Raw genomic sequence first — 23,398 nt, 5'->3', positions numbered from 1 at the left:
TGCCAATATATCCCTGGAGGAAATTCCTTCTTGAGCCAGAGTCTGGAGACCAGCTGAATTTGTGAGTGGGCATCTCCATGGTTAGATACCTAATCCCATTTCAATCCCATTGTTCACTTCTCCCTTCAACCCCATCAATAGCTCCAAGGACAGAGGATTCTGGAGAATGCTCTAACCACAGCTTTTATGGTCTGAGTTTTCTTTAGCCTTGGTCTACACTGGGTGGGGTGGGGAGATCGATCTAAGTTACGCAACTTCAGCTACGTGAATAACGTAGCTGAAGTCGACATACTCAGATCGACTTACTGTGGTGTCTTCACCGCAGGCAGTCGAGTGCTGCCGCTCCCCTGTTGACTCTGCCTGTGACTCTCGTGGCGCTGGAGAACAGGAGTCGATGGGAAAGCACTTGGGGGTCGATTTATCGCATCTAGACTAGACACAATGAATCAATCCCCACTGGATTGACCACTGCCCGCCGATCCGGCGAGTAGTGTAGACAAACCCTTAGAGGTCTAAGTCTTCAGTATGAGTTCTGGGCTACCAGCACCACCAAAATCGGGCTCTAGTCACTGCTAGTGGTAATGGCACAACAGATATGTTTAGATATAGGGAATCTAGTGTTGTTTTAAAGAAACGTATATGTCATTACCACGGTTGTTATCTTCTCACCTCTTCCAACAGCCAGCACGGTTATTTCCAATGAAGGACGCAGGTTTCATATGTATGCTTTTTAATATCGTTAATTCTGTTACACTACACACAACCAGTAACAATGATAAATACTGCAATGGAAATGTTAAAAAAATATTATACATGTTTCATGTTTTCCAAAAAACACATTTGAAAATAAATTAATGCATAAAACTGACTGTAAAAAAACAAAACAAACCACAACACAACGGATCTGTTTAAGGCAATACTCTACACAGACGGGAGTGGAAATACACCAGTGTGCTACAGGTTCTGAACAGGAAAGGAAAATTAAAACCCAATCTTTAGAAGATACGGGCTGACACGTCCAGAGTGGAAATAAACCAAAATTAGAAAGAAACGAAATTGACAAGTGAAGCATGGCATTAATATGCCTGGCTGTGTCAAATGACTAGCAGTTTCTTAATGTGGAACAAGGCCAAGCTATGAAAATCATCTCTTCTTCCTAATTAAATGATTGGTTAGGCTGAACCCTATACTTAATGCCATTTTATATTTGACAGTTTCAGCTACATTTCACTACACCCGAGAGCCAGACTGGGATAGAAATTCATCTCTTGGTCTGAGACCAACGGAGAGGTCAGGAGTTCTCTCCACGAGAAGGAAATTCCACGTAACTGATCCAAAAAAGAACTCAATTCCAATGACCCACTAACATCTTCTGCTGTCTCAGACTTCAAATTGATATCTTGGCAATGCTTTGACACGGTTTTTAATGCAGAACACAAGGTTTACCCTCAGGATGGGTCTAGACACAGTAAAGAGTTTAGCTCTCCTGTGCTTCTATCCTCATAAACAATGGAGATCAATACAACACAGCTGAAAGCAGAGGCCTGTTTAATTTCACAGAAGGAAAAAAAAATCACTACGAACCACTGTACTCTGTGACCCATTGTACAGATACAGCCAAGGTATTTGCCATTTTGATGACTGCAAAGCCTACACACCTAGCTGGGTAGGACTCCACAACATCGGATTAATCCTGGGTATTAATAAATCCTGCAAGTTGACCATTTTGAGGTTAACAAATAATCTTAGTGCAAAAAAATTCCCCTCTACCTCCCCAAAATAAAAAGGCACAGAAGCCACTTTCTGCCAGCTTCTATGCGTGGATCCTTGTTAACTGTAGTGTATGCAAGAAGGGCAATGCCAGATCTCACCTATATCAACCAAATACATTTCTAGTTAGGTGCATGGCTGCAAGGTGCCGGTGGGCCTTTTGAAAGATGGCAAGCGACTTCTACGCAACCCCTTTAAAGTATTTGAAGAGTATGATCACTTATATATATGCGTGTGTTCAGATAAAGAAGCTTAAAAATAGAGGGGAGAAAAAAACCCAATGAATAAACTAAAACTAGTGATGGTCAACAATTTTTTGTTGCTCAACTATCTTTGCTGTCTTGGATTTGGGTGGGAAAGGGGGCAGAACTGGTCTGAGAGTCATTCGGACACAACAATCTACGTCATTCATCACTAGTTCATATGAAGAAGATGATGACAGGTGTGAATGGAGGGTGTGTGCAACATAACAAGGCTTGCAAATCTAGAGCTAACCACTGGACACGGATACCAAAGTTTACCTGTTACAACTAGTTATACTTTTACAGTTGCTCCCCTCCCACCCCCGTCCTTGTCTGAATCTCTGGTTTTGGGAAGCTGTAGTTGTTTGACATGATGGTCAGCATCGTATCTCCTGCCCCCACCCCTACACAGAGCACAAGGTGACTCATCTACAGTATGTACAATGAGATTTGAAAGTAGCATGTTACCCCACAGAACGACGTTGCATGCAAGATGACTTCTGCTTTCAGAATCCTTTAGAATGCTATTAAAATGGCGGTTCATTTCCTTCTTTAAAAGGCTCAGTAACCCCTGCAGAAGGAGTAAAACTGGTTAAAAATGTGCAAAAAAACTTTCCACTTCTTCCCCTTTATAGACACTTAAGAATTTTCATGAGAGCCTTCTAAATATAAAACAACAACCTTATCAGGAAGTCTGCTTTCCTTGCAGGGCACATCAAGATGGGATATGACATAGCATAGCTAGTGGCTAATTGGTTGACCATTCACTATGCATCTCCATCATGGGACCTACGAATCCATGTGAATACCACCCATACTACAGTGAGAGGTGGGCCTGAGTCCTGGAGTTCAGATATGCGGTCAAACATCCCCTGAGTCTAAAGGGCTTGGATCCTGTGCTCTGGTTCAGATCTGTCTCTAGTATTGCTTAAGAGAAAGCAACACTCCTCATTTGCACAGCAACGTCCTAAAAGTTGAAAGGCTTTTTGTGCATTTAATTTAAGGTCTCAATTAAAATCAGCATTTCAGAGCTGTGGCTGCTACGCCGCAGAAAAGTAACCTCATCTGTGACTGGAGGAATGTAAGGCCTTGATGTCAGGTAGAAGCCAGCTGCCAATATTAGTTGCTTAGTTTGATTCTTTAAGCCTCTGCACATGTTAGCTAAGTCCTGTTTGGAACCTGCATTTGGGACTTTGCTCATGAGCCGGCAAGGCCTGGGCCACCTGGGGAAGCTGGATAGGACACAGTACCCAGGGGAGGAAGCTCCTTGTGTCACTCTAGTGACATCTCGGATTTACTCCATGAACAGCTTGGAAGGGAGAGATGTACGTCTCTTCTGCCCAAAGTGTGTTCTCATGACTCAGCCTTTGGGGCTGAAAGGAAAGGGGAAAATGAGTAGGAAACATCTCCCCTGCAGAGGAAAAACCTTAGCGTGAAGGAAGGATGACAACAGCTTGTAATCCAACGTCCATTTTTCCCACCGCCTTCATAGAGAGAAATTCGTTATTACAAGAAAATAGACATGAGCCCACACCAAATCTCCCTGAACTCTGAGAAGTCTGGATCTGGGTCATAACTTTGAAGGTTGGATCCATCTAATGCAGAGCACGAACTCTGAATGCTGAGCCAACTGGCTGCAGGGCCTTTCATGGGAGAGGTGAGCAGGGTTTGTTTTAATGCTGTGCTTCTTTTACACATGGAGAAGTCAGACATGAAAGAACCACCAGCCTGAAACTCAAGCCCTTTTATGCATTGTATTTCGATTGGATCCTCTGCTTCTATAAAGCCAGTGGTGACTCTGGCCTACTCCATGGACGAGAGACACCGATTTTCAGTGAGTCTTCGTAACCGTCAGAACACATTACACAGGAGACATCCCAACTGAGTTTGTTGGACAGAAATCAAAACTGGGTCCTGTCACTCTGCCGTCAATTAGTTTGTAGGCTCTCCCTCTGGCCAAATGCCCACTTTGATTAGTCCTGGTGTAGCCAACTGCCAGGACTGGCTACACCCCCAAGGTATTAGATGTCAATGCACCTGGGCCATTATCTGTCTGAGCTTTTCAAATACAAGTAATTTGCAACAGGTTGAGCAGAGACAGCTGGGAGGTGGGGGATGCTAAAAGCCCATATGCACATCAGTTGGAAAGTAACTGGTAAAAATTGATTCCTTTACCCTTTTGGAAGGAGTAGGGGGCCTGATGTAACTGGATAGAGAGCAGGAATTCTTGTTAAATACAGTCTGGGCATCAGAACAACACAATACCAAGAAAGAGCAGAATCAAGTGAGTAACCAGGGAAGAAAATGCAACTCTGGGAACAAACATCCCTACAGGGAATGGGACTTATCTCACTGCCGCACCTCCTGGGTGCTTTTGTTTTTCTGGTGCCTGTTGCGGTGGTTTCCAGTGACATGTCTGAGACAGCTGCATTACAATGAAAACTGCATTATACCTTCCCCTCGCTTGATGTAATTCCACTGCTTAGATCATAATTTGTTACTATGGAAATAGCTGCGTCACAGACAAGGGACAATCAGCAAGACACTCTTGTTCCCAAACGCAAACCCATCTTTCACTAAGGCACGTCACTAGAGGAAAATATGGAATCAGACCGTCACTATCTCCCACTGGCAAATCGCACTGGATTTGGAAGATCCTGGAAGCAATTGCCAGGGGAAGGCTGCAACACACGTTGATGGGAAGGTGGCCAAAAGGAGCAGCCTGCAGCTCCCAAAGTCGCGGTGTTCTACATGGTGTCCCATGACTACCTTCCCTTTCATACAAAAGTTCGACTCCCGGGAAATCCCAGAAGTCCCCGAGTGCAACATTCCAGCCCAATGCGCTGCTCTTTAGTTTGACTCATGCTGGGTCCCTGCAGTCTGCACAGGCCATTGCAATCTCCTTCATTTAATCCCAATCAGCTGGCAGGCCTTTGGCCTCCCAGCAAGCAGCCAGCGACGTTCTCAGTTGGACACAGTTCGGGTGCTGCTGTCCGATGGATGTCACAGACTCCGAGATACCACAGATATGGGTGCAGAGGAGAGACGTTGACACCCAGGCCCAAGGGTGGTTCAATACTCTGTGTCAGCTGTGTGTGTCAGGCCTGACAAACTCACCACACCTAACACATTGTTGTCATAATCTGTATCTAAAAGGTGACATCTAAGTATACAACCTGGTAACATGCTGGTCCTGAAAATCACTGTGTGGTGTATGCCCAGTAAATCCAAAAAGGACTTTACAGACACTGTGCTGCAAAAGCGTTCTGAACATGGATTTGGCCTGCAGTGTTTGCACGCCTGTTCCGGACAAAAGAATGTGGTTCCACTTGCTTGACTGTGTCTCCAATGTAATTTAGGCAAGGTGTGACCAAAGACAAGGAAAAGGACATTTACAGACAAGGTAAATAAAGCCCTCAGGAGAGCAAGTGCGACAAGATGACAGTTAACAATCTCAACATGGGGTTGAGACAGCACCCTCCAGGAAGCCTTCCTGCCTCTTGAAGCAGCATGAATGAACTGTGGAATGACAGCCTGGCATCTGCACCGCAGCAGGAGACAGAAGCTAGGGTGGGCTGACTTTTCAAAGAACACATTTCAAAGATCTACTGGGGCTATAAAGACAGGGTGTGTGAACTTCAAACAATAAGTAATTGAAGGAACTGATTGGGTATAATATCATTGTATTGTAAAAGTGTAGCAAGCAAAATCTTTTAGGAAAGCCTGTGACACACTGGTGCTGAATATCAGTGTGAAATGTATTCATTAGCACTACATGAGGAATTATGGATATTCATTGCCATTATCCTTTAAAGTCTGGGACCAAACACAGGGAGAAACAGGTTTTCTCCCAGACAGGAGAGAAGGTTTCTGCCTGTCTCCAATGCAAATTAAGTATTATAGAATCGAAACAATGTAAGCCCTATTTACATTCGAATCAGCGGGGGGATGGGAAGTCAACTGGAAGGGAAGACCAGCATGGATCCTTCCCAGCTCTTGCAACAGGGTCAATGAATTCTGGGAGAAAGCAGCAGAAACAGGAAGCCATCCTGGAAGCCATCACAGAATGTTGGATCCTTCAACCAAAGCAGCTGAAGTCCCCGAGAAACCTGCTTAGGGAAGGGCTGTAACTTGCTGAAGTCAAGTTTTAGTCTCAGAAGCATATTTTTGCTTTTGCTTGCTTGTAACACTTAACCCCCTGACTTTTTGTTTAAGAAACGTGTTTTACTTCTACCAGAAATCCAATTCAGTGCTGTGATTGAAAGGAGAGTATTTGTGAAACCCCAGTTAAATCGATCGCCTGCTCGTTAAAGGAGCAATGAACAATAACATCTGTGTCTCCAGCGAGAGGGCTGGACACTGTAGGGGAACGTCTCTGGGGAACTTGGGAGCCAGGGTTCGCTGTTGTTACCTGCAAGGCCAGGTTTGGACTGGCAGAGTCCTGAAGAGTTTGCTGGCAGGGCAGACAAGCTGGGGTGTCAGGAGTTGCTACAAAGCTTAGCAATAGGCAGACTCAGACTTGTGGAGGCTAAGAAGAGTAAAACAGTAACTCATAATTCTGGGGACCTCAGCAGATTGTCACACTGGTGTAGTGGATACTACAGGGTAGATGATTTGAGTAAAAATTTGGGACTGGAGGGTGTTGGGGTCACCCTGTGAAACGTAACTGGGCACGGGAAGCCAGGTTATGACCTGCATGCTTGTAGGCTGACTGTTGGGATCAGAGCTGTCAAACACAGTAGCACATCTTTGAAGGCACTCAGCATCGCAGGGCAGGTGGCAACACAACTCCTCACAGAGATGTGGTTTCAAAGTTTTTGGAAACTGTATTTATCGCTGGAACTTATGCTGTACAACACAAAGGAATGGGCTTAATGCCTGAGCGTCAGGTGCCAGCTTCTACCAGCTGCAAACACTGAGCCTCACAGAAAAGAACAGATGCTTGTATCCTGTCTGTCTGAGATGCTTATGTGTTAGTTTGTTGTACTGTTCCAGTTCATAGCACTTTTAGGCTGTCACTGGCCTTTCTGGGTCTGGATTTGTTTAGGTATGAACGCTGTCCCTGCCATGCTCACCTTCACGGTTCTGGTAACAGAGGCCGGCTTGTCTGATGAGATGCAGTTCAACGTCTGAAGCAAACCCTCAGAGACAGGGAACTGTGGAGTGAAAGTGAGAAAGAAGCCATGCTTTCAGCAAAGCTGAGCAGCACAGTCGCTATCTCCCAGTGCCACTACACTCTCCACACAGGCAGAAAGGGACCAATCCTGAGCACCAGCAACTGACTGACTTTGATAGGAGTTGTGAACTCAGCACTGTGACAGCTTGTAATGTACCACAGCACACCCGCTCCACAGCAGACTTTACAGTTACTACCCTCCATTCTACGCATCCGATGAAGTGGGCTGTAGCCCACGAAAGCTTATGCTCAAATACATTTGTTAGTCTCTAAGGTGCCACAAGTCCTCCTGTTCTTTTTGCGGATACAGACTAACACGGCTGCTACTCTGAAACCTACCCTCCACTAGGCTCCTATGTCACAACAATCTAAACTACTGCCTGGGCATCTCCATACATTCTTCTATTTATACAGGGGCCAAGATCAGGAGAAAGAAAAGAGCACTTGTGAATCCTGGTGTCAGCTCTGAAGGGAAGTCAAGGGTGGAGCAAGGACAAGTTAACTTTGATTCAAATGCTGGGCATACGGCGATGGCCCATGTGTGCTGAGTCAAGCAATGCTCAGATGACAAGGCAAATTGAATTCTGCATAGTAGCAGCCATATTCAGTGCGGGCTTGGAGGAAGAATGGAAGGTGAAGGGAGGGCCCAGAGAGAGAGACAGCCTGAAAGCCAAGAGAGAGAGGAAAGGTTTAATTTATACCTTAAATTGTTACGTGCACAGAAAACCCTGCACAGGAAGCGTCCCACGGAAACTCCCTCACACGTCAGATCCACTGCCAAGTTGCTCATTTCCACCATTTAGTCAATTAATGCAACTTGCTCTCTCCCACGCCTGTACATCCACCTGCGCTCTTCAGCGCCTTCATCCTGCTGATGATGGACAGCGCGGCTGGGCTCTCAGACATGCTCAGACACTCCACACAGCTGGAGCAGCAGTAGCCAAGGCCTGGGCAGCCAGCTGCATGAGTGCCAGCTGCTGCATATCTAGGAAAGGCACCCCTGCCAAACGGCTCTCCCCAGTGTGGTTTTATCTCCACTAGCCTCCACCCTAAGGCCTTCTGGCACGGTGCAGCATCAGACGCCGCTACATCAAGGGAGGGGGAGCTGCACCGCTGCTCTTTGTGGATTTGGATTTTTAAAAGAAATCTGACAGTTTTAAATGTAGTTTTTTCATTTTATTCACCCGTCACCTCTAGCACCTTTCGTCAAAGGATCCCAAAGCATCTGCCAATGATAAATGCAGCCTCACCACCCCTGTGAGCCAGAATTATAGCCCTGGACAGAGGCAAGGTCACAGCAAGTGTGTAGCAGAGGCCAGGCATGTGCTTTAACAAGGACACCACTCTGCTGACTGAGATTATTAGTGGATTTTCTGCAGTTAGCATCTTTCATCCCCTGTTGGCTTTTGGGTTGGTTTCCGGTGGGAGCGCAGCAAACAAGATTTGCATCCTGCTTGTAACAGCACCTTACTGAAGCAGATTGGGCTGGACAACCAGGACCTGCCCTAAGCTAAGAAGGCACTTGGCAGCACCCCCAGTCACTGCCTCCTTTTCTCCTCCCACCTGGCGTTCATCTGGGTCCTGTCCTCTTTCAAAAGCCTTTTCCCCGTTTCTGCTCCGTCATGAAAAGCAGGCAGCTTATTTATCAAACCTCTCAGACTCCTTTGCACTGGCTGCAATGAGGCCTAAGAACAGGTGCCACAACCACCACAACACAAAGATTCTGGGGAGCAACGAAGCTATGAAGATGCAAGATGGGATGCAGCCGAAGAGAAGCCAACACCCCCTCTGAGATAGGGGAGTTGGAGGGCAGATACCGAAGCTGAAGAGAAGCAGTATGGCCTACCTTGCGTGTGAGTAAGCCTGACTAGCCCAGGCCTGTTCTGGCAAGTCCAGTCAGTGGGGACACTGCTTCATTGCTACCCCTGCTCCATCCCAGCTATTTTTTCAGATTCTAGGCAGGCACAGACAAGACACCCAAAGTAGCACATCAGACCCAAAGGCACATGGTCTGATAGAATAAATAAGCTGGCAGGAAGGGCAGAGGAAAAGATTACAGAGAAGAGCCTAGCTGAAGGATACAACATCTAAAATTCAATCCAGGTAAGTAATGCGGTAAGCAACATATTGCAGAGAAGGACTCAGCAGGCTCTCCCTTCTTGAGGATTGGCTTCATAGCTGGGAAAACATCTCTTCAGACAAGTTTAAGGCCAGGGGCCTAGTTAGATGACATCAAGCTTCCTTCCTTCAAAAGAGTTCCGTACATGTACCTGCAACATGGAAAAAGGGCACCAGGAGGACTAAAGCAGGGCTACTGGCTAGTGGACCAGGAAGCCCCCTCTGCTCCATTATCCAGTGTGCATTGCTAAGTTAGCACAGTGGTTGAGAAGCTTGTGAGCAGGGCCGGCTCCAGGCACCAGCGCAGCAAGCAGATGCTTGGGGCGGCCCAGGGGAAGGGGTGGCACGTCTGGCTCTTCGGTGGCGGGTCCCTCGGTCCCTCTCGGAGGGAAGGACGTGCAGCCGAACTGCCGCCGAAGAAGAAAGAGGCACAGTGGAGCTGCCACCGATCGCGATCGCGGCTTCTTTTTTTTTTCTGCCACTTGGGGACTGTCACTTGCCCATCCCAGTGAGGCAAAAATATAGAGATTCCCTATTTATGGTAAAAAGCAACAGAGTCCTGTGGCACCTTATAGACTAACAGATGTTTTGGAGCATGAGCTTTCATGGGTGAATACCCACTTCGTCAGATGCATGTAGTGGAAATTTCCAGAGGCAGGTATAAATATGCAGGCAAGAATCAGGCTGGAGATAACGAGGTTAGTTCAATCAAGGAGGGTGAGGCCCTCTTCTAGCAGTTGAGGTGTGAACACCAAGGGAGGAGAAACTGCTTTTGTAGTTGGCTAGCCATTTACAGTCTTTAATTCTGATCTGATGCTGTCAAATTTGCAGATGAACTGAAGTTCAGCAGTTTCTCTTTGAAGTCTGGTCCGGAAGTTTTTTTGCTGTAGGATGGCTACCTTTACATCTGCTATTGTGTGGCCAGGGAGGTTGAAGTATTCTCCTACAGGTTTTTGTATATTGTATATTTTGGACAGGTTTTTGTATATTTCCATTTTGAATATCTGACTTGTGTCCATTTATCCTTTTACATAGGGACTGTCCAGTTTGGCCGATGTACATAGCAGAGGGGCATTGCTGGTACATGGTGGCGTATATAACATTAGTGGACGTACAGGGGAATGAACTATTTCTGGTGTTAATCTTTGGAAACAGGGCAGTCTTCATCCCAGATGGCGAGCCAAATCTGTACGCTGAGGCCTCGCATACTAAAGTCAATATGAAAGTTAACACCAGACAGACAGGAAGGGATGTGATTAAATTCCATCATTTTATGATGACTAAAATTAAGAACCCTAATATGCATCAAACAGAAGGGCTTTGATTTTAGAGGCATCAAGTGGACATAAATTTGTGGGGCCCAAGAGTCAATATAAGAACATTTTCCAAATTGTCAGGCAAACAGCATCTGCATGATAATTTCAGCTAATGGTGACACAGGCCTTCGCCCTATGCGGAGTTGTAATGTGGCCCTTGAGAGTTTGGGGTTGGAAGATGGAACTTTTGACAAAGAAAGGCTCTTCTTGAGAACGCCACGTGGCTTAGTGTGACTACAGTCACCTTGAAATAAGGGATATATTGGGATATCAAGTGCTCTGCTTCAAGCAGTCTGCTGACAAGGGGCATTGCCAGCAGATTGAGGGACGTGATCATTCCCCTCTACTTGACATTGGTGAAGCCTCAACTGGAGTACTGTGTTCAGTTTTGGGCTGCACACTACAAGGATGTGGAAAAATTGGAGAGAGTCCAGCGGAGGGCAACAAAAATGATTAGGGGGCTGTAGCACATGACTTTTGAGAAGAGGCTGAGGGAACTGGGAATGTTTAGTCTGCAGAAGAGAAGAATGAGGGGGGATTTGATAGCAGCCTTCAACTACCTGAAGAGGGGTTCCAAAGAGCATCGATCCAGACTGTTCTCAGTGGTAGCTGATGACAGAACAAGGAGTAATGGTCTCATGTTGCAGTGGGGGAGGTTTAGGTTCGACATCAGGAAAAACTTTTTCACTAGGAGGGTGGTGAAGCACTGGAATGGGTTATCTACGGAGGTGGTTGAATCTCCTTCCTTAGAGGTTTTTAAGGTGAGGCTTGACAAAGCCCTGGCTGGGATGATTTAGTTGGGAATTGGTCCTGCTTTGATTTTAGAGGCATCTAGATGACCTCCTGAGGTCTCTTCCAACCCTGATATTCTATGATTCTATGAGAACACTCTGGCAGTTTTATAAATGTGTTCTCCAGCTGAAGTGGAAAGTGAGAGACATCCTCCCTTTTCTTCCCTCGTCTCCTGGGGCTGAGAAACAGTGCTACAGAATCTCCACGTACATTGCCAGGGACTGTTGGTACAGTTTAATATACTCGTTTGATTGGCATGAGGCAAGAGAAGCCACCCACTGAATCAAAGGCTGGGACATGAGGCCATGCAGGGAGAGCCAGGCTTAACTAGCCATTTTTAAGATTAATACCCCTCCCCAACCTCCCAACAGAGTCCTTCTCTTTTTTTTTAAACAACAAGAAGTTCATATTCTGCATGACAAGCCATAGTGGAGCAGGATTATTGGTCAACTTTCTGTAATAGCCACATGCATTTTCTCAATGCATTTCCTGAATCCAACCCTACATTGATAACTGCTTTTCTTTCTACCCCGTCTAGTTTATCCCCCTGGTGAAATACATGGACACAAAGCACAGAGTGAGGAGAAGCCAAAAGTTTCCATTTTATGGATTTGCACTGATCATGCCAAGAGAGCTGTTTGTGCAACCAAACCCCTCTGTGAATGGGGAATGAAACAAACTCAGCATGGCATTTCCTTACAACTGCAGAAAGCGCCCATCATGGAGAATGGTTTGTAGATACCATGAAAGTACTTGTAGTGTCATTAATATTTAAACATAGTCTTCACCTCCCTATCTTCCCCAAACACTGAGCATCTCTCTCACCCAGATCCTAAAGGGGTAAACTGGAAGCATGTGTTTATTTCACAGCCCAAAAGGTGGTGTGTGCCTGCAGGGGGTGGAGTGGAGTGGGCTATTAAAATAATGCATTTGGGGCAGGAGGCCGAAAAAAATGTAAACGAGAAGAAATAAAAGCATTTGTTCCTGCTAACTTGGGGCAATAGTCAGCACATCAGCAAGTGAGGTCTCTTCTTTAATATGGTGGGGCAGCCTATGAAGACTATTAATCCCAGCATGGAGTGCTCCATCTTGATCTGCATACCAGGACACGCTAGGTATAAGCACAGAGGCTTTGCATGCTGGGACCTGTAGTCTGGCACAGGCCATGCCATTGTAGTTAAATACCAACTAGGGGCACCAGACCCCTAACAGGCAATGCTCCCAGCTGGGCAAAGTTTGAGCAGCTGTGTTTGATGTGATGAAAACTGTCCCAGAGGATGACTATGATGATGATGTTGGTGTTCGTATGAATACTATACTATGTAGTCCCAGTTTATAAAGTTTTAGTCAGCAGTCTGAAAGCCTCTATTAATACAGCCCTTTAAAGGGACACTGTCAAATAATTTTAGTACAAAATTTGACTTAAAAAAAATTTGGCCACATTCCCCACTCATTACTCCCAAGAATCAAAAGCCATCTTCTCTCTACACGTATCGTTTTGTGGGAGCTCCTCTTCTGCCTAGTTATTCCCAAAGCTGAGCACCATTTCTGCTGGCATCATAGATGAAGCGGGCACACGATGGCTGACGCTTTGTGCTTCTCTAGAAATGTTTGGGAAAACTTCCACCTCAATAGTTGCCAAGTGATTAAAAAGGGCAAGATGAATAGGGAAATATTCAGTTTCCAGAAGTCTTGGAGGATTTGCAAAGGGCAGTTAGCACTTATAGATGTAAAGTGCTATAAACTATGGCAACTTATCCTCACAATGTCCTGTGAGGTAGGTAAGTACTCTGCCATTTTACAGAGTGGGAAAACACAGTTTGAGTGGTTTGCTCAAGGCCACACAAGCGAGTGGTGGAGTGGTGCTCTAGAACCCAGTGCTCTAATCCTGTGCTCAGACCACTAGAGTATGCTGCATCTTGCCATACACAGAGTAAAAGCCAACACTGATTCAAGCTATTAAAAGCAGCTGACAGTGTCCTTTTAAAGATTCAGTTGACTGCATCTAACTTTCACACAAGGATTTTATAATCCAGGAAGGTGAAATTTAAGCATATGTGTTGCATTATGAAGGAATTCCCAGGAGAAGTTTAAATGGAAAAATGGTTTAGTTTTCCTCAAATATTTTCATCACCAATACCCGAAGCAAGCACTGAAAGCAAGGTTAGTAGTTTCTGTCTCTCCTGACGAAGCAGAAGAATATGCTGTCATGCTTCATGTCAAGGAATTTAATCTGATGGCATAATAAGCGCAGGCCCTACATTCACCTGACTCTTGGGCACCTTTTGCACCAAAAGCTTAAAAGAAATATCAGGAGGCCAATATGGTTCGTAATTCAGGAAATTCACTGGCCTTAAAAACAAACCTGAATTGGCGATGGAGTAAATCTACTGATCTTAGAGACATGTTTCCTGAACACGAACAGCATTGTGCAAACACAACTGTTCCTTCACTTCCAGCACTGCCCTAACACCAGCTAAGGCTGGCTCAGAAGAGGGCAGAGCTGGGATGACAGCAGCTTCCCTTGCGCGTCTCATGATGGGAACCTGCTCAATCCTCTCGCTGCTGGAAATTCCCGATCCTGCTAACATATGGCAACACTAAATACACAGACATCCAGTGTTGGTAAATCTCTTCAATAGGCTCAAAGTCAAGATAACATGAACCTCTGTGTACTGTAAAAACCATGTGCTTTCTTCAACTTGCTTTTTGGGTTTTGACCTTAAGACTGTATCATTATGATTCTTCCTAGGTATACACATATTTTTTACTTAAATGGACAAGGACTGTGATTTTTGCCAGCAGCTGGGCCCCAAAAATTCCCCTTAAACACTGGAGGCAAAACCCAATAAATATGACTGGACTGAATTCATGGATATGGTATGTTTACTCCTGGGAGTAAACTGAATGAGGAGGGGCATGGATGGATTGTGGACAGAATTTTATCTGTTTGGTGCTAATCTCAAATGGAAATAACAGTCGGTTACATCAGATCTGTGACATGATAGTCCAAGTAAAGTTTGGTATTAACCCCGTATGAAATTCCACCTACATGTACGGTTTGTGTGTAACTGATTTCTAGGGTATATTGATCCTTGCCGGCAGCACTGCCATAGTCTAGAATACTCCACTCTGTTCCTATTCAGGTACAATTTTGGTTGGCACAAACTGATCCGTTTCAGTGAATGAATTAAAAAATGACCTTTCCCCGGGTTAGAAAGACGACCTTACATCTTAGACTCAGTTGACGGATAGGATTAACTGCAGCCACATCTGATCCTTCTCAATCCAGTACATACACTTTACAAATCATACCCAGAGCCTGCCCAGACCCAGGGATCACTGGATCCATTTGTATTAGCTTTCCAGACCAGCCAATTGCCCAGACTCCAGCCTGGCACTTGGAGCAGCTCATGTCTGTTAACCATAGCTTAAAATAACTCATCAACCAATCATAAAATGGAGTTTTGGTTTCTCCTGGCTCCATGAACACAAAGAGGTGCACGTCCTACCATAGGAGGAAGCAATGGCTGTTAAGTTTTACAGTTATAGTGGAAAGCACTGATCACAGCCTGCCGTCCTCATTACTGGATGTGGCAGGCGGTGGAGGAGGTGGCTTGGCAGCACATGCAGGTGGGGTTGACTGATTTAGGGGGGATTAGGTCGAGGTCCTCGTCGTCTGGGATCTCATCTAACCGATAGCCATCCTTTAGCAGCTGGATGTTCAAGTCTTGGTTGATCTGCTGCAGACAAAGAGACAAACAGTCAAATACTTGAGACTTCCCCCAGCAAATGGTACAGAATGGGAGGACGTTTCCTGAACACGTGACATATTTGTCTTCCATTCCCAGCTGCCAAACATCCCAGCAGAGAAAAATATCCCACCAGAGTCCCAGCTGCATCCCCAGGTGCCACTCCCTGTCAATTCCCTCTCAACCCAAACAAGAGGCCTGGAACGCTTCCAAACGCCCTCCGCCCACTACCACTGAACCAAGACAGACTTCCTTCCCAGCAGCCAAGAGTTACAATTCCAGGCTCCTTTTCTGCTGCTGAAAGCCTCTCGCTTTCCCTGCCTCACCGGGTACTCCTACACTGGAGCGGGAGGTGTGATTCCCAGCTGGGGCAGACATACACATACTAGCTTTGATCAAGGTAGGGTGCTAAAGATAGCAGTGTAGCCGCAGCAGCATGGCTTGGTTAGCTGCCTGAGTATGTTATCTAGGATCTTGGACAGGATTATACACGGGTGGCTAGTCCATGCTGCTGCCCCTACACTGTTATTTTTAGTGGGCTGGCTTGGTGATCAAAGCCAGTGCGGATGTGTCTCCTGGAGCTGGAAATGACTCCAGCAACTGCAGTGTAGACGCAGGCTATGTCTACACTACGGCTGGATTGATGCGCCGGGGGTTGATTTAGCGGGTCTAGTGAAGACTCACCAAATCGACCACAGATTGCTCTCCGGTTGATCCTGGTACTGCACCCCGAACAAGAAGAGTAAGGAAAGTTGACGGGAGAGTGTCTCCAGCCAACCCAGTGTGGTGCAGACACCGCAGTAAGTTGCCTTAAGCTACGCAGCTGGAGTAGCGTAGCTTAGGTCGACTTACTGTGGTAGTGTAGACATAGCCAGAGTGATAGGTGGCCACGTGAACCTGTCAAGTCTCATGCATTGCTTGAAGAGCTCCTGACTTTCAGACTTCAGAGGTGGGCCCCAGCCCAGGGCAGACTGCCTGGCACTGCATGGCAGGGGCAGGCGTTCTACACAACGAGAGAGCTGCTGACTGAGGCGGCACAAAGCCATTATTTTTTTTCTTGGAGGAAGGAAATTAAAAAAAAAGGCTGAGAGGGAGGATGGCTGCCAGTGGGAAGAACTCTACGAAGTGCAATTCTGGTCCACCTGTTTGCAAGGGGTTTGCTCCCTGTGGTTCGTTAGTGCAGAGTTTAATTCTAAAATGTCCCATTAAAATAAGAGTTTCTGAGGGAGCTATCCTCCTAACTCTGCTTTTAATAAAAGTCTCTGTATTAAAAAAAGGGGGGCTTATTGCTCAGAGCTTGCCAAGTATGAACCCAGAGTGAATCCCTGAAGCCAACATGCGTAGGTGGCGGGTACTGCCGCACCAATACACCACTCTTTAGAAAAGTATGTTTGAGTTTCTCATGCAGCAATAAGGAGCCAATATTTATACTGCACTTTTCACAAATAGTTACATGAACTATGCACAGGGGTTTACTGCAGCCATCACCAAGTGCAGCCATGTTGTGGGACAAACAGCTCTTCTTTAACAATGCACAAAAGCAATGTATCAGAGGGGTAGCCGTGTTAGTCTGGATCTGTAAAGGCAGCAAAGAATCCTGTGGCACCTTATAGACTAACAGACGTTTTGGAGCATGAGCTTTCGTGGGTGAATACCCACTTCATCAGATGCATGTAGTGGAAATTTCCAGGGGCAGGTATATATATGCAGGCAAGCTAGAGATAACGAGGTTAGTTCAATCAGGGAGGATGAGGCCTTGTTCTAGCAGTTGAGGTGTGAAAACCAAGGGAGGAGAAACTGGTTTTGAAGTTGGCAAGCCATTCACAGTCTTTGTTTAATCCTGAGCTGATGGTGTCAAATTTGCAGATGAACTGAAGCTCAAATTTGACACCATCAGCTCAGGATTAAACAAAGACTATGAATGGCTTGCCAACTACAAAACCAGTTTCTCCTCCCTTGGTTTTCACACCTCAACTGCTAGAACAGGGCCTCATCCTCCCTGATTGAACTAACCTCGTTATCTCTATCTTGCCTGCATATATATACTTGCCTCTGGAAATTTCCACTACATGCATCTGACGAAGTGGGTATTCACCCACGAAAGCTCATGTTCCAAAACGTCTGTTAGTCTATAAGGTGCCACAGGATTCTTTGCTGCAAAAGCAAAGTATTGCAACTTAGACCAGCAAGTGAAGAATATTGTATTGAACTGAAACTTCAGGAGATATCTGCAGTAAGGAGAGCTGGAATTGGGCCAGGACACCAGGACTAAATCCTCACCCCTTTGAAAAAAGAGTGCTGTGAGACCTTTAATGGTCACATGTGATCAAGACTTCTGTTTTACATCTTAGATCTTGAGTACGCAGGGAAATTGATCAAAACAGCTCCCAATGTGGACACGCTGATTCCGAACCAAGAGTGTCCACATGATTCCAGAACAGCTATAGTGCTTTCAATTCACACCCTACCTTATTCCAGAGTAACTTCCCTGTATAGACAAGATCTTGTTAAAACAAAATGAACCTCCAGAAGCACAGCACCTCACACCAAGCAGGGGCATTGTGTTAGCATTGATCCAGAAGGAAGAGCTGCTGAAATCATCAATACTACCCATGGTCCATAGGTGTTCCTCTGAGGTCTCCGATTCAAATACTGATCTGGCCTGACCTTGCTTAGCCAACCAGATCTGATGGCATGACTGTAACAGCGTGCTTTGTTTGGGGACCTCTAGACATTCCAGATTTCTTGACTTGACCCTGGCTCCCAGCTGTCTCCTGGAGGTTTGATTTTGGTTTGGCCAAAGAAGGGATTGAAGGAGAAGCAGTTTCCGGTGGCCTCCATGTGAAAATGGGCTGCCCAACAGCTTAAGCTTAATTTGATTAGTTGGTTATGCAAATATGGACCAGTGGCTGAGCAACTGATTCACTACAGATGTTTGAAATGTACTAGGAAATAAGGTTGAAGAATCAACAATACTGAACTCTCAGTTTTTTCCCAAAGGAAGAGACAGCAAGAACTTCTGTACAAGTCTTCTTGGACCTTCCCTTGCCCCAGTTTTGATCACAAAGCGACCTTGATATTCATAGCACGTGTCAACGTTTTTTATATATAGACAGCTCTGACCAACCACTACTGTAGCATCCCAGGGACTCCTGCACTTGTACATGTCAGGTGGATGGTTATCAAGTCTGCCATGGCCTCCAATATAGCACATTCGCATCTGTTGTGCCAAGGCACCAAATATTGGAGGTTTGCCAGCACGGAATGCAAATTCTGACAGCTATGGGATAAAATTTCAGCAGTGCTAAGATCACACGTGAGGACATCCCGTGGGGAAAATTATGCCTATCTCAAACGGATGAGTGGAGAAAGCCAGAGAGTTCAGCTAGGGGAGAAGCACCTACCATCTTTTTAAAAAAAAAGAATCTTGGAATAAAGTGTTGCTGCTAAATTCTTTGCCCAGCTCGATTTTGGAGTTTCTTGCTTCGATAATTAGTCTCTATGGCAAGGCAGGCAGAAGAGATTGTAACTCACCTCAGCTGAAGAATAACCTGAAGAGGAATATCTGGACATGTCAAAGTCATCATCGCTGTGGGGAAGAAAAGATACAGCAAAGGGAAGGAAACAGTTAAAGAGACTTGTTCTCTTGCTAGCGTCTTGCCTCTCTATACTTTGTCCATATTGTGAATCTCAACTCCACGCACAGGGAAGTTTAGATAGGTATGTAGAAGCTTTCATCAACACATCTCAAAGCACTCCACCTGCCCCCGTTTTAAAAAGTCTGAAACTGAATAGTTGCATACCCATTTCAGATCTATGGAGACAGGCAGACAGATTAAGAGACTTATCCAAGGTCATAGTAAGTCGGTAGAAGAACGAGTATGAGTGGTGCAAGCAGGGGCCTGGGAGCTCAGGACTCCTGAGTTTCAACACTACACTCCTTGCAAGACACAATGCAATATCCTGATATACAATCATACAGTTAATTAACACTTTGCATACCTGTCCGTATCCAGTGCTACCAGTGGCTTTTCATCTGGGCTCTGATCTAGTGATGAATAGCCTTTATTGGGAACAACCAGCCTGAAAGAAGTAAAATTTTCCATTAAGCACAAAATTAAACTCAGAACCATTTAACATTTGAGACGGAGTCATAACATAGCCAGGTCATCAGAGAATCCGTTCTTCCGCATTCCACAGAAAGTCATTTTCTTTGAACAATCCTGTCTTGTTCATGAAGTTGCTTAGGTTGAGGGTGTTAGAAAAAAATATTTTATATGCCAGGAATTCATGTTTTACAATGATATGGAACCAAGTTTTATCTCTGGTTAACTGTCAGGCCAGTTTTCGCAGACGAATGAGCTAGCCATGTCTTGGAAGTGCACTCCTCCATCACAGAAGGATACAACTGGTACTTTCTAGCGTTTCATCTGGTAGACGTGTTCAGCTAGAATTGCTTGTGATGGATGAATGCTTTTTGGTAGTAGTAAAGGGATTACATTAGCCAATAAGCAAATGTAATGAGGAGACCTCAGGAGGCAGTGGCTGTGAGTACCTCTAATATTCAAAATGGGTGAATCTCTGGCTTTATGGAATTTAGCTCTTGCCCACCCTGCAATGGAGATGTTTACATGAGGAAATCATTAGCTAAAACCCAAGAGATTTACCAGGCCATTCATAGTACTAAATCTGCCAGGGGTTTAAGAGTTCTTATACCAACATTCAGAAACCGTCCTAGGACAATAATCCAATACTGGCCAACAGTTTGGCAAGACATACATTATGGCCTCCTGGGGGCGGAAAAATGGATTTTAAGGCTTGCTCTGAAGGAGAGAGGTTTCTGATGGATAAGTGGAAGGCTGCTCCAAATGCTGAGGGAAGAGCAAAAGGAGTAAAGATGGGGGGAGGGATAGCTCAGTGGTTTGAGCAGTAGCCTGCTAAACCCAGGATTATGAGTTCAATCCTTGAGGGGGCCCTTTGGGGATTTAGTTGGGGATTGTCCTGCTTTGAGCAGGGGGTTGGACTAATGACCTTCTGAGGTCCCTAATAATCCATGATTCTATGAACTGGAATAAGGAGACACCTAGAAACTGCTCCTTTTCACAGTGATTTTTCTTAAAACTGTTACTTTTAGCATAATTAAATTGATACCAGGGAGATGGGTGTAGTGTAAGAACCCCAATGGACTAGAATATTTTATAGTTAGTTATTTTATAGTAGCTTTTGGAATCATCAGATGTCGCATGAAGACTGAATACAAGTTAATATTGTTAATCAATATGAGATTTAAATAACAGAACATAGATTCAGGATCTTCTTGGAAAGAAAGCTGGTTAATTTCCTTGGAAACCTACTGCATACAACACATAACCCACCCCTCTTCTGCATAACTGAGCTGCAAAAACCTAGGCTTTCATTTAAAAAACAGGGCATTTCTAGCCAAGCAATTGAAGAGGAAATCTTAAAAAACACTAATCAAATTAAACTAATGGAGCAATAGCAATGCATGCAGAGGGCAGAAACAGTAATAGAGGTGTGAGCTGTCCTGCTTCTTTTCAGTGGTGAAACTCAGTGTTTCCCCAAGGGTGTATAAACGAAGAAAAGTAGGCTTTTAACTACACATTGTGCAACTGTTAGATGGGGCCCAAGATTAGTTTAATTTTCCAGCTTTCAAGAGTTTGAGAGGTGCAGGGTTAATTCAAGCCTAAAGATGATAGTTAAGTCCACCAGTGCAAAAAGCCCTAGCTGCAAACCTTCCAGCTTTCCTCCAGGCCAAATTTTACAAAGCATGTATGGCATTGGGAATACAAATGTCTGCCATGTACTGAAGATTGACAAAGGCAGGGAAGAGTAAAATACACTCAAGTTTCTATCAAAGCATGCATGTGGAATCCCACACTGATTGTATTATTCATTTTCTTACTGAATTCATTAAGAACCCCCATTAAAAAAATTACTTAAAAGTTGCTGCAGATTTTCCAATCTGCCACACCAGTGAGCTGCAGAAAACAAGGGACCCTGGCCCTGCCGCAGAATTTAGGTCCTGTTTCCATAGCATACAAGGGGCCTTTCTATTCCTGAAACAAAATGTTGGAGGTAGAAGAAGCGATGATGCTTAAGGTCAGTAACTGATCCTACAATCAACTAGAGAGTCTAACTGAGCCTCAGGAAGGAGCAGAGAGAGAAGAAAGCCATGCAAAACAGGAGAAAGAGTGTGGAAGATGGCCCAACTGAGGCAAAGGAATGAACAATATTGACAGAAAGAGGAGAACTGGACAGTGCAGGAGACTGTTTACTGGACACGAAGTTTCAAAGAAATCACTTTAAGTTGTTACCATCTGATGGTTTGTTGGGCTAGGTTAAGCAAGCTGGTATTTTCAGTCCAGTCCTTAGTGGACTGATGTTTGCCACAGGGAAAACCAACCAAACAACCACTCAGCACCCTTGCCAAGTCTCAGAGAGGCAAAGGCCTGACAAGACTCAATTACTCTTTCGCTCACAAAAAAGGGCTGAGACATGGTGGTGAGGTGAGATCAAATGTTTATAACATTCTTAAGGAAAAATAAGAAACTCAGAGGGGTGAAAAGTGATAATGTGGATAAAGCAAAAGAGAAAAAAAATGACTAGGTCAGGAGCAGGAGATTTGATAAAAGGGGAAAAAAATGACACCAGTCAGCAGAGAGCAACATAATCTTTTTCAGTGTTTTCACTCCGCTGAGACTAAAGCAAGTTCACAGCAGAGTTACGGAATTGTTAGACACTGGCTATGGAGCAATGGCTGCAGTAAGATCATAACAAACATGACAGTGTAATTTTTAGCGAAAATAAGCTACTTTAACCATTTCATAGGCATTTTATGTTCTTAGGGCTTGAGTCATCAGGGTGAGGTGTGGGGGAGTAGCTCCCTGGTGGGGCTGCTGAACTTGGGGCTTTGTTCCTCAAGATCCCACAGAGTGAAGTAAGGGGAGCAGTGTGCGAGATGCAGACTAGCCAGACTGGACGACACTGCGCCAGATGTCTGGGAGGGATACAGTTTTCCTAGAACAGCTTCCAAAGCGTTTGTCAGTAGCTGGCCCCAAACAGCTGCCCTCCCTCTCAATGTGAAGCTTTTTTGCACACTGAAGCAACCACCCACCCTGACAACATGAGTCACTAATACTACATATAGGTTCCTATGTCTGCCACCTCCCACATCCAACCTTCCTCATTTCCAGTTTAAAACCTGACTACAATGTGTCATAAACAGATAGCTAAGGGTTAATGTCTCTTTCACCTGAAGCACCTGACCAGAGGACCAATCAGGAAACCGGATTTTTTCAACTTTGGGTGGAGGGAATTGAGTGTCTGAGTCTTTTGTCTGTCTGCCTGCTTTCTCTGAGCTTTGGAGAAGTAGTTCTACTTTCTAGTCTTCTGTTTCTAAGTGTAAGGACAAAGAGATCAAATAGTAAGTTATATGGTTTCTTTTCTTTGGTATTTGCATGAATATAAGTGCTGGAGTGCTTTGATTTGTATTCTTTTGAATAAGGCTGTTTATTCAATATTCTTTTAAGCAATTGACCCTGTATTGTATCATCTTAATACAGAGAGATCATTTGTATGTATTTTTCTTTCTTTTTATATAAAGCTTTCTTTTAAGACCTGTTGGAGTTTTTCTTTACTTCAGGGAAATTGAGTCTGTACTCACCAGGGAATTGGTGGGAGGAAGAAATCGGGGAGATCTGTGTGTTGGATTTGCTAGCCTGATTTTGCATTCCCTCTGGGGGAATAGGAAAGTACTTTTTGTTTCCAGGATTGAGAACAGAGAGGGGAAGTCACTCTGTGTAGTTTCACAGAGCTTGTGTCTGTATATCTCTCCAGGAGCACCTGGAGGGGGGAAGGGAAAAAGGATTATTTCCCTTTGTTGTGAGACTCAAGGGATTTGGGTCTTGGGGTCCCCAGGGAAGGTTTTTCAGAGGGACCAGAGTGCCCCAAAACACTCTAATTTTTTGGGTGGTGGCAGCAAGTACCAGGTCCACGCTGGTAACTAAGCTTGGAGGTTTTCATGCTAACCCCCATATTTTGGACGCTAAGGTCCAAATCTGGGACTAAGGTTATGATAAATGCTCCATATTTTCATTGTGTTTTTTTAATATTTGGCAAGCAACAGGGCTACCATCATATCCCTTGGGAAGCTAATCCACAGTCTAATATTTCAAAGTAGCAGTTTTTCCTGATATCCAGCTTTGACTTGGG

At 44.9% G+C, this 23,398-nt stretch overlaps 1 protein-coding gene across 4 annotated transcripts in view; it reads right to left on the bottom strand.

Annotated features, from left to right (window-relative positions):
• Positions 1-713: 713 nt before the first annotated feature.
• The window catches only part of FAM219A (family with sequence similarity 219 member A), a 157,076-nt gene continuing 134,391 nt past the window's right edge, over positions 714-23,398 (bottom strand). For 2 of the 4 annotated variants that reach the window (XM_050943722.1, XM_050943724.1), the window contains exons 4-6: positions 19,169-19,249; positions 18,701-18,755; positions 714-15,157 (exon numbers count right to left, since the gene is read on the bottom strand). In XM_050943722.1, coding sequence (XP_050799679.1) covers positions 14,999-15,157; positions 18,701-18,755; positions 19,169-19,249 — 295 coding nt within the window. In that variant the 3' untranslated portion in view covers positions 714-14,998. The remainder of the gene's footprint in view (positions 15,158-18,700; positions 18,756-19,168; positions 19,250-23,398) is intronic. The other 2 variants (XR_007773112.1, XM_050943723.1) reach the window with 2 other exon arrangements.

This window comes from Gopherus flavomarginatus, chromosome 3 (assembly GCF_025201925.1).
Source record: "Gopherus flavomarginatus isolate rGopFla2 chromosome 3, rGopFla2.mat.asm, whole genome shotgun sequence".
Classification (NCBI taxonomy): domain Eukaryota; kingdom Metazoa; phylum Chordata; order Testudines; family Testudinidae; genus Gopherus; species Gopherus flavomarginatus.
Note: the sequence above shows the minus strand (reverse complement) of the source record. Positions and strands in the feature narration are given on the sequence as shown.